This window comes from Anoplopoma fimbria, chromosome 12, assembly GCF_027596085.1.
Source record: "Anoplopoma fimbria isolate UVic2021 breed Golden Eagle Sablefish chromosome 12, Afim_UVic_2022, whole genome shotgun sequence".
Classification (NCBI taxonomy): Eukaryota; Metazoa; Chordata; class Actinopteri; order Perciformes; family Anoplopomatidae; genus Anoplopoma; species Anoplopoma fimbria.
Genome location: NC_072460.1, coordinates 25,437,505 through 25,449,132, shown reverse-complemented (window position 1 = coordinate 25,449,132; position 11,628 = coordinate 25,437,505). Strand labels below are relative to the sequence as shown.

At 42.9% G+C, this 11,628-nt stretch overlaps 1 protein-coding gene across 1 annotated transcript; it reads left to right on the top strand.

The window, feature by feature from the left end:
- Nucleotides 1–10,465, top strand: LOC129100216 (glutathione hydrolase 7). The gene is made up of 17 exons (XM_054609791.1): nt 1–72; nt 256–415; nt 615–848; nt 1,955–2,181; nt 2,350–2,501; nt 2,616–2,733; nt 3,994–4,061; nt 4,501–4,574; nt 5,387–5,580; nt 6,833–6,920; nt 7,486–7,613; nt 7,703–7,791; nt 8,259–8,411; nt 9,047–9,161; nt 9,273–9,410; nt 9,523–9,622; nt 10,145–10,465. The coding sequence occupies exons 3-17, from the start codon at nt 629–631 to the stop codon at nt 10,315–10,317; spliced, it is 2,037 nt and encodes a 678-aa protein (XP_054465766.1). The 5' UTR covers nt 1–72; nt 256–415; nt 615–628; the 3' UTR covers nt 10,318–10,465.
- Nucleotides 10,466–11,628: the final 1,163 nt, after the last annotated feature.

Below are 11,628 nucleotides of genomic sequence, written 5' to 3'. Positions count from 1 at the left end.
AAACCCAATAATAACCATGTGAGCCATTCGAGGATGCTATGTTTATGTGACTGCATGTATCTCAACGCAAAGGTGAGTCAAGCTTGCGGTTCTTTTCATGCGTTTGGTGCGGAATGAAGGCAGAGGTGTGCTGGCTTGTGACGTCGGAGATCTCTGTGATGTATAATGGCATGCAGGGAATAACACACCATGCATGTTTGATGTATTACAACAGGAAAAGGCCTTGATGAATACTGGGTTTGTTATATTCTGCAGGTGGATGCCTACATGACAGGGAATCTGCATCCTCATCCTCCTCCTCCTCCTCCTCCTCCTCCTCCTCATTATCATCATCAGCGCTAACATTACACTCCTGTTCTTGGCCTATAATGAGAAACACCCAGGGAGGAGAAGCTGCAGTGATCTTGGAGTAAAGGTGCTTTATATAATAGAAGGAGGTTTGTGCTTTACTGGGATATTAAAGATCCCATAAAGTAGATGAAGTGGTCCTTTTAAAGGTGCATTACAGGGGTTTCTCATCTGGATGACAGCAGCAGGTGTGTGACTGATCATCCCTGTGACTGGAAACATATGGATATCCTGCCCTGACTCCTTCACCCCCCCACCCCCTGCAGGATCAACCGTAGTCATGCACAACCCTGCACCTGAAATCGTGGCCGGGCACACGGGTGGATGTGTGCAGGACAAAAACGCCAATCCGGAGACGACCCTGGGCAGTGCCTACTCCCCCGTGGACTACATGAGCATCACCAGCTTCCCCAGGCTGCCGGAGGACGACGCCACGTCTGGGGAGAACACTCTGAAGATACGCAAAGAGGACGACCACGTCCTGAGTGAGCAGGATACAGGTGAGTCGGCCGGGTCAGGGGTTCTTACAAACACTTGGAAATCTCTCCACAGAAGGACAGACGTTTAAACACCTTGTGCTCATAACCTCCTCTGTGGTAAAATCTGCCTCTAGGACAATATGTTTTGCCGTGATGACACACACACACACACACACACACACACACACACACACACACACACACACACACACACACACACACACACATCACAGACTCACAGGTAGAAATCTGCCATCCACATATACTATAGTTGAATTTCTTTAGGTGTCTGCATTTGGACTGTTTTATGAACTACTCAGAGTTTATTGGATTTCAACCAGGGCTGCAACTTATAAACAGTGTGTGACTGGTATTGTTTGTGTGTGTGTGTGTGTGTGTGTGTGTGTGTGTGTGTGTGTGTGTGTGTGTGTGTGTGTGTGTGTGTGTGTGTGTGTGTGTGTGTCATAATGGCTAAATGTGCACCTGGACACACCTACAGTAGCAGGAACTACCCCAGAGGTGGTTTCGGAGAAATTTGGTTGTTCAAATGTCTGTCTGCCTGTGAACACAACTTAACAGGTGTTTAGTTGAGATTATTATGAAGGTCGAGTTTGCAGTAGACAGGTGTGGTCCGAGCTAGGTAACTGAATAACAAACAAACACACACACACACACACACACACACGCCCCTGGCCGGATTTGGTGTTGTAAGACTTTGCAGAGTTTGAGGTGGGTGTGGTCCGAGCAGTTGGGAGGAGGAAGTGCCACTCACTTTACACCACCGGCGCTTTTGTGATGGTGTGATACCAGAACATTATCACACTCTAGTTTTTTTGGCCATTGAAAAAGTACAAAACCCAAATAAATTCAGTTTAATGTCATTTATAAGAGAGAAAAGCAGAAAATCCTCACATTTGAAAAGCTGGAGCCAGAAATGTTGCGAATCCTTTCATAAAAATGACTTATTGATTATTTGAACAAAGGTGCTACTTTGTGGAATTTCATGCATGCAGAATCCAGAAATGTCTTTACACATTTTTCTATGGAGTTCGGTGTGAGACAACAGAGTGTTTTGCTCTTTCCTGTTCAATCCAGCCCTTTTTTTCTTTTGTATTTTAATGACCCAGACCCGGATATGTTTCTGAAGTCGGCTCGCCTCCAGCGTCTCCCCTCCTCAGCCTCGGACCTGGCCAGCCACGACATCGCGTCCCTGCGAGAGACCTCCAAAGACCCCTTCACAGAAGACTGTGCCTGTCAGCGAGATGGACTGACGGTCATCATCACAGCTTGTCTCACCTTCGCCACAGGAGTCACAATAGCTCTCATCATGCAGATCTACTTCGGACACCCCCAGGTAGGGCCGTGTGTGTGCGTTACCTGCAGTTACTTTATGTGGAATAATAGAGCTGCTTTTCTCAAATAACAACATATGATTATGACCACGACTTCGACATGCTCCCCTCAGTTCAAAGGCGTATTGACAATCTCCAGCTTCCTGCTTTGTTCTCCTGCTTCTTCCCAGATCTTTAACCAAGGGGCAGTGGTGACAGATGTGGCCCAGTGTACGTCTCTTGGCTTTGACGTTCTGGGGAAACAGGGGTCCAGTGTGGACGCCGCCATCACTGCTGCCCTCTGTTTGGGAATCGTCCACCCTCACACTTCTGGTATCGGAGGGTGAGTGACAGAAACATATTCATGTCTTCTCAACAGGACTTCCTCCTTAAGGTTCTTGGACTCTTGGTTGAATACAAAACGCTTGAACACTTTGTGCTCTGCTGATGTTTTTAGCGGTGGCGTTATGTTGGTGCACAACATCCGTAAGAACGAGACGAGGGTCATCGACTTCAGAGAGACGGCACCGTCTGCCATCCACGAGGAGATGCTGCGGACGAAACTCGATCTGAATGTAAGAAGTTTTTATTTGGGATGCACCGATACTTATATCTTATACCTGGCTGATCATGACTCAAATAGCTGGATCGTAGGGTCTGTATTTCTGACAATGGGGACAATTATTCAATTCTTATATACTTTACATTTAATTCCTGTTTAAGTTTTTAAAAAATGTGTTGTTGCAATAAATGCACGGTTGGTAATCTTCTTCTTTTTGATATTTTTGTTGAACTTCTCATCACATCCTGACATCAATCAATTAATCAAATTCTCTGACAAAAAATCCAGTACCTGTGGCTTTTGCAGCTAATGCTGCTAAGCTACTTTCATTGGAGAAGAGCTGGGCTGAGTTTTTATGTTGGATAATTTAAAAAATCTAGCGTACTTCTGCTCGTTTCTCAAGAAATACCAAGCCTACCTTTTAAAAAAAGGGTTACATCTGAATTGTAATTCCTGTTACCTTTGAAGATTATTTACCAAGTTGCAAGTGTACGATTTATTATTTTGATAATAACAAATCTATGTATTTTAGGGCTGTCCTCTCTAAGTAAAGTTAGCGGACTCGTTTTTCTCAATTTCTTCAGTCGTTTATTTCCAAGAAACTTTGTGAGCACATCTCTGATAAACACAAGATTTAAAGTGGTTATTTCACGTGAATCTTTGTGGAGTAACTCAGTTATACAGATCTGTCTATTAAGTATGAGGATTTCTTTGGTCGAGGACAGCTCTACTGCATTTATTTTTATTACATTTTGTTTAGAGAGAGTTTAAGTCAAGCCTGCTTTTGCTAAATAATGATCGCAGTCACTTCCTCTCAGTGAGGAACAAAGCAATAGACTGTTGACGTAGTCATCATGACGTCACCCACTGGTTTGTGGACTGATGTTTTAAAGCCTTAAATTCATTCATTCGTCGCCATCTTGGATTACTTCCGTTGCCATGTTGTTGTTTTTCACAACCAGTGAACAGAAGTGACCATATTAGGACTGAGGAGGAGTGACAGTATCCCCTCCCTAAAGCATCCCCTGCTTTATGGTCTGTTTGACTCTAAATGGAGCATCATTTACTAAATGAACATCATGCTGTATTGAAGAAGACTTGAAACTAGAGATTGAGACCATAAACTCATGTTTACAATGTTTACTGAGGGAATAAATCAAGAGAGAAGTAGAGTCATTTATCATAGACTTCTCCATAATGTATTTTTCTAACAGTCTACTTGTTATAGTTCAGTACTTTAATGTTTGCACCCTGTTCCTGTGGTGTGTTTCAGCCTGGTCTGCTGGTGGGAGTACCGGGCATGCTCAGTGGGATGCACCAGGCACACCAGCTCTATGGCAGGTACGCTAACTGTTATTATGTAATTCTATTTTTATCCATCCAGTCTCTCCTCATGCCACTCCATAAAAGCCGTATTCTTGTTTACGGATGCTCCACATTCTATTGTCTGTTTCACTTTGTGGCACTCCTGTTTTCCTTCATATGCCCTTTAAATAAATCAAACCTATTATCTTCCTCCATTTTGACTTGATTTGTTTTAAAGACAGGAATAGCTCTGGATGAATCACCAGCTGTGGTACTTACTGTGTAATTATCATGATCCTGATGCCTCAGCTGGTGAGAGGCGTACGTTGCAGAGCCGAACTAACGAGCTCTATCCAGTCATTTGCTAAAAATATTATAGATTATTATTTGGGCACAAAAATCGCTTCAGGGTGTAAATATGAGTTTTTAACATTCCTGGACGAAGACAATCTTTCATGACTTTTGAATTCCCCAGAATGCTGTGGAAGGATGTGGTTACCATGGCAGCAGAAGTGGCCAGAAATGGATTTAATGTCACCCATGACCTAGGTAGGTGTGGAGTTATGACACTGTGATTAGAAGACATCAGCATTATGACCCGTCCTCCGTCATAGATACACAAGGTGTGATCGCATCTGACTTCTCTCCCTCTCTCTCTCTTTCTCTCTCTCTCTCTCTGTCTCTCTCGCTCTGTCTCTCTCTCTCTCTCTCTCTCTCTGTCTCTCTCTCCTTACCTCTCTCTTTCTCTCTGTCTCTCTCTGTCTGTCTCTCTCTCTCTCTCTTTCTCTCTCTTTCTCCCTCTCTCTCTTTCTCTGTCTCTCTCTGTCTGTGTCCTCTCTCTCTCTCTTCTTACTCTCTCTCCTCTCTCTCTTTCTCTCTCTCTCTCTCTCTCTCTCTCTCTCTACTCTCTCTCCTCTCTCTCTCTCTCTCTCTCCTCTCTCTCTCTCTCTTTCTCCCTCTCTTCTCTCTCCTCTCTCTCTCTCTTTCTTTTCTCTCCCTCTATCTCTTCCCCTCATCCTCTATCTCTCTCTTTCTCTCTATCTCTCTCTCCTTACCTCTCTCTTTCTATCTGTCTCTCTCTCTCTTTCTCCCTCTCTCTCTCTCTGTCTCTCTCTATCTGTCTCTCTCTCTCTCTCTCCCTCTCTCTCTCCTCTCTCTCTCTCTCTCTCTCTCTCTCTCTCTCTCTCTTTCTCCCTCTCTCCCTCTCTCTCTTTCTTACTCTCTCTCCCTCTCTCGCTCACTCTCTTCCCCTCATCTCTCTCTCTCTCTTCTCTCTCTCTCTCCCTCTCTCTCTCTGTCTCTCTCTTTCTTACTCCCCTCTCTCTCCATCTCTCTCTCCCTCACCCTCTCCCTCTCTCCAGCTGAAGCACTGGATAAGGTGAAGGACCAAAACGTGTCGGATGCTTTCAGGGATTTGTTCCTTCCCAACGGTCAGGCTCCTCTGTCCGGGCTGCTCACCAGGCGGCTCGATTTAGCAGCCATCTTGGACGCTGTCGCAGTTAAGGGGATGTCTGAGTTCTACAGTGGAAACCTGACGCAGGAAATGGCAGCAGCAGTAAGGAAGAACCCCCACCCCCACCCCCATCTTCAACTGTGACTTTATAAGAGGTCATGAATTCTGCATAGTTCCACTCTAACCTCGGCTTTTTACATTTTTGCTGGGGCAAAGTAATAATTCAGTGCTGTCTCTATTATTATTTAACATTCAGAGTGTTGATATATCAACAAACAACTAGGTTTGGGGGCAAAAATCGATACAGAATAAAATCACTATATTTTGCGTGGCTTTATTGTATCCATACACAAAGGCCAAGAATCAATCTTTTATTAAAGAAAGTATTAATATTGCATAAGGGGATGTCTGGATTAACCCATCTGGCCGTAACTGCGGTTATATAACGTCACAGTTTCAAAACCATAAGAACGGAAGAAGTATCCATTGTGTCCTGTTTCCTGGATACAGAAAATGACCAGGGAGTCATGTGAATTACACAGTTTTAACAATTGTAGTGTGAAAAACAGTTTCACTGCCATTCGCCGTGCTTTTTGGAGATCAGCATTAATGCTTTCTAGTCTGACAAATCCGTGTTGAAATCAGCAGGAGAGCTTTCTAGGAGAGCGAGTAACTAACCAAATATTCACGTGCCACCACCACGCTACCACTTCAAACCTACTCATTGTCATTTAGGTTTCATCCACACTACTACCTTTCTGTTTTGAAACAGGGATTTAAAATGAAGACGATTGTTGTAGAAATGATTTCCGTCCATACTGACAAAAAATAAATATAACATGACTATTCACGGACACTGGGCATGCGGTTGCCGGTGTCAACAGGAAGTAGATTGGTTGCTTAGTTACAGAAAATAAGAGTATTATAGTACTCTTTAATAATAAAAGTTTGGGCTTGATTCTTAAGATCTTCCTCCTTAATCTTCCTCAATATACTCTTAAAGACAGATATGGTGGAAGAAGTTTTCATACTCACAAAAAAAGGAAAGAATTTCTGCTTTTGTTCGTTTACAGTTTCTTTGTGAACTTCACAATAGTTGTGCAGAACAAAATAAGCGTTGATAAGAAAAGGAAAGTCCTCCGTTTTGTGTCCATCGCTTCGTTTTAGGTGATGTGGTCTTAGTGTCAATGGGACTTATTTGACTATGAATGAATTTGTGAGTTTAGTACGTGAACTGGTAGAGTATGATAAAATATCAGATGAGCCGAAATGTTTTTGACAATGACATTTCATCTAGTGATGAGTCCAGGACAAAGATTACTCGTAAAATTTAAACTATTGCATTTTTTAATAGGTGCAAGCGAGAGGCGGAGTGCTCGCAGAGGAGGACTTTGCAAACTACAGCACAGTGATCCAGGAGCCAGCGGAGATCATCTATCAAGGTAAATATTTGTTGTACTTTTTACTTAAGTGGTAGACGGAGTGTGTTTCTACCCGAGGTATAAACACACAAACGTTACTCTTTAGTAAATAGACGCTATAAGCCTCCAGGGCTTTGTTCGGTCTGGAGGCGAATCTGATTTTTTTCTCAAATACAATCTTCAAACCAACCAATCTGCATTTGTTTCTGTGGTAACGAGGTAGGCGTGCAATCAAACAGTCCACCTGGAGGTGGAATGCAAATGTACATGTGGCCCTCCAGCTATTTGCTGACGATAATTAATAAAAAAAAAAACAAATATGATAAAATCGGACTAAATGTTCGTTAATAGTGCACAGCGGACACATTCGATCTATATTGCACATAAATGAAAGAGGAATATGTCAGTTATTTGGTAACTATGCTCTACTGAATGCAGACTCTGTTCATAAGGAATACATCCAAGTGGAACCCTTTTTCAAACCACCACGACCAAATGTGGTTTGGATCTTTTTTGCAAAATTTCATGAAATCATAGAAATCATCAAATGTTTTCAATCGTGTGATTTGCTGGTTGTTTTCTGAAGGACACCATGTGATGGCGGCCCCGGCCCCACACGCGGGTATTGCCTTGATCGCCGCTCTCAACATCCTGGAAGGCTACAACATAACCAGCCAGGTGCCCAGAAACACCACCTACCACTGGATAGCAGAGGTAACGTACGAGCCGCTTCACCTCTCTGCAGCGTAAACAGCGAGCAAAGCTGTTGTGACTGACGTGTTAATTCTGCATTTCTCTCCCAGGCGCTAAAGATAGCTCTTGCCCTTGCTAGTGGACTGGGAGACCCCATGTATGACACTACTATCTCAGAGGTTGTCGCCAAGATGCTGAGGTAGAGATCTTCATATTGTCTTTAAACATAGGCTGCTGTCCAAAAGTACTTTTTGTTTTAGAAGGTTGCAATGATAAGAGCTGTTTGAATTCTCTAAATGCTAAGGCAAGGTGCTTCAGTGCTTCCTTTCCTAGCTCCTTTAGCATAGGATACACTGGACCTTCCTTTACCGAAGGAAAAAAGATAATGTCCTTACGGCTGCAACATTTAAAGTGACGCATCATTCAGCCGTCCATGAAAACTAACGATATGCCAATATTGCACAGGTTAAACTGTTATTTTCATACATGAATTCTCCTTCTCATCTTACCTTGAACTCATGATGTTTTTCATCTAGGTCAAGGAAAAGATGTTAGGAATACATTTTTTAGACTTTTTTTGACTGTAGCCATTCAATGTATCCCTCCATCCTAATTCAATAAAGCCCCGTCTTTGAACCCTGCGCTTTTTTTGTTCCCATCTCCAAGTAAATCACAGGCCTCCCTACTCCGCCAGATGATCAGTGACTCTCAGGCTTTCCCTGTCGGCCATTACGCTTCATCTTTTACCTTGGAGACGGGTGCAGCTGCTGCCCAAGTCATGGTCATGGGCCCGGATGACCACATCGTGTCAGTCATGAGGTACGTCCTGCTTAAATGGATCTTCACCTGAAGCATCCCCTGCTTTATGGTCTGTTTGACTCTAAATGGAGCATCATTTACTAAATGAACATCATGCTGTATTGAAGAAGACTTGAAACTAGAGATTGAGACCATAAACTCATGTTTACAATGTTTACTGAGGGAATAAATCAAGAGAGAAGTAGAGTCATTTTCTCATAGACTTCTATACAACCAGAGGAGTCGCCCCCTGATGGACACTAGAGAGAATGCAAGTCTTAAGACACTTCTGCATCAGATTTGTTCCTACCAAATCTGCCGACATCATAAGAAGAAGTCAGTGGCACCAATTACAAAGCTGGATTCCTTGTATTTGCAAACACAATTGGCAAAAAAAAATCTCATTCTGATTCTAAAGAAGTAAAGCCTGCTTTATTTGATTGGCTGCCTGGGCCAAGTCTGACATTGACGAGCGGTGCGATTCCGTACCCAGCTCTGAAAAGTTGAGAATATTTTAGGTGCGAGGTACGATATGAAAACAGTGGGGGGTTTGTGGGTGACTTGTTTCTTTCGATGTTTCTCGGTGGGATCGGGGGCTACAAAAGTGGAAAACTTTAAACTAAGACGAGTTTTCTTTTTCCTTGTGGCTGTTTTAGCTCTCTAAACAAACCGTTTGGCAGCGGGATAGTGACTCCTTCAGGAATCCTCTTGAATAGTCAGATCCTGGATTTCTCCTGGACTAACAAAACACAGGGCTCATCTCCTAACCCGGTAATCCTGCATTCTCTCTGTTTATTTCATTATTAGCAGTATTCATTTATTTAAAGAGTTCTCGTATCTGCTCTCAGTCCTCATGGTTTGTGTGTTTTTGTTTTGCTGCAGCATAACAGCCTCCAGCCTGGGAAGAGGCCCATGTCCTTCCTGATGCCCACAGCAGTGAGGCCCGCCGTGGGGTTGTGTGGCACTTACGTAGCCGTTGGATCTTCCGATGGAGAGAAAGCTCTCAGTGGCATCACACAGGTTATTTAGTCATCATGCTTGGTTGTTAGATTTGTGTGGAAATACGTTGTTTCTTTTCTATACATAACTTGATATTATTCTGAGTATTAATCTGTTTTCTGATCCTTCACAGGTGCTGATGAACGTTCTGTCCTCGCGTAAGAACATGAGCGACAGCTTAGCATACGGAAGACTCCACCCGCATCTGCAGCCCAACACCCTCCTGGTGGACTGTGAGTTCATCCTACCGATACATCAATGGACTTGGTTTTTTTCCAAATATAACTGAGTCACCTATGATTGCAGTGTTTTTTGGTAGATTGGCTGTTTGACTTCATTTTCTAATTCCAGTTGTCATTCCCTGCTGTAAACATGCAATAATCTACAGAATATTCCGTATTCCAGTATTTGCGTTTTCACTGGAACTTATGTTTGTGCACATTATGCAAAGTAGATAAGTAGCTAGGAAGGTGGCAGGTGTAGGGTTTCAATGACACAGTGTAATGCGTAAACAATCTCCTGCAATGTCAGTGTGAGGAAGCAAAAATCATGATGATACATTTGAAAATGCTGTGAAGCACATATTGCAAACATAACATTTCTTGCTGGCTACAGGAATGAGATGTATCATATTCTGGTGCACATACTAGTGAATATAATCTGATCATGATACTTTGTCAAAGGCTACTGGATGTGTCCTCGGTTTTAAACATGATTTGATGATGACCTCATATCGACCTCTTTCTCTCCCGCAGCTGAGTTTCCAGACGAAGGCGTGGAGCTGCTGCAGGCCAAAGGTCACAAGGTGGAGAGGAGAGATATTCTCTCACTGGTGGAGGGAACCCGGAGAACCAACGACCTCATCATAGGGGTGAAAGACCCCCGCAGTGCCGATGCCTCCGCCCTCACTATGTCCAACATGCCCTAGTGCACAACCCTCCCCCCCTCCCTTTCCCCCATAATCACACATAATTAAGCAGCGGTAAGACAAACACTGTATGATTGATGGTTAGTCGGTAAGGAGGCTGCTCAACACCTAGCACACTAAACATAAGTTGATCAAGTCGACGTGTAGGAATCTGATACGGATCCTCGGATATATTCTTTTAGCTGACACACAGAAGACAACAGAGGAACACCGTCTCACGTAGCGATGTTGGTGTGACCTCATACCGACACCAAACACTGTAGATAGTGTTCAAAGTATTTGAACATCACTTAATCGGTTCATGAAGTCAGATCTGACGCACATCAGGTCGAAGTAAAGAAAGCGATACACTCAGGAGGTTTAGAGTGGATTTACTCAGTGGACGTGAGAGGAGATGTTGAGCGAGCAGCTAGTTTTTGGCCTTTTGAGGCACTGACATGATTGTTGTTCTTTGAATGTAGAATCCAGGAAATGAACGATGAGCAAAATTGTTTTCTTTGCACGACATGAAAAAAAGAGCAATGATGCCGCACCATTTGCAGCACGTGCATGTTTTACGATTCTTCCACTGCCTTTTGCCATCATTTGAGGGTAACACGTGAGATCACATGGAACGGTGGAGGTGTTCATATTTAAACTGGAGGTTAAGCCTTGCATTGTCACACCTAAACTAAGCCGTTCTAGATTAAACACAAGAGGTTAAACCGTTCACTATCCTGCTCTCTATGTGGCGTGTAACTGTGTTAGATGTTGTTTGGTGCAGCCGCTGGAGTTTCAACATTGCGATCAATCAAACTGCTCCTTGGGTCCATGTTCACACTAACACGTTATCTACACGAATTATACGTTGACTTTTCTTGAACAATAGGATTAGCTTCATTTTCACAGGTTAAATATCACTAATGATGCGTGTATTTAAATTGTTTAATTTATGAAATTTTAGCTGTCGCATGATTTTGTTCTCATTTAAGCTTATCTCTTACATTTGTTTTAATTTAGAGCGGGATACTTGTTTTTAAAATGATGATGATCTGATTATTTAGTGATGGATTGATTTGAATATGTCTGTTTTTATTTGAGCATTTGTTGGGATGTATAAATTATTTCTACCGCATTCAATCAGCTCATTTTAGACAAGGTTATGTTTTTTGTTTTTTTGTGTGTGTAATTATTTTAGGTAGTATATTTTGAAGTAAGAACCAACAGCCTTTTGTAAAGCATTGCGTCCTAAAAGCGGTTCACTGTTATTCCAGTATGGCCGTGCTGACTGATCAACTGAGCCTGTTGTTGGGCACTAGTGCAATATGACTG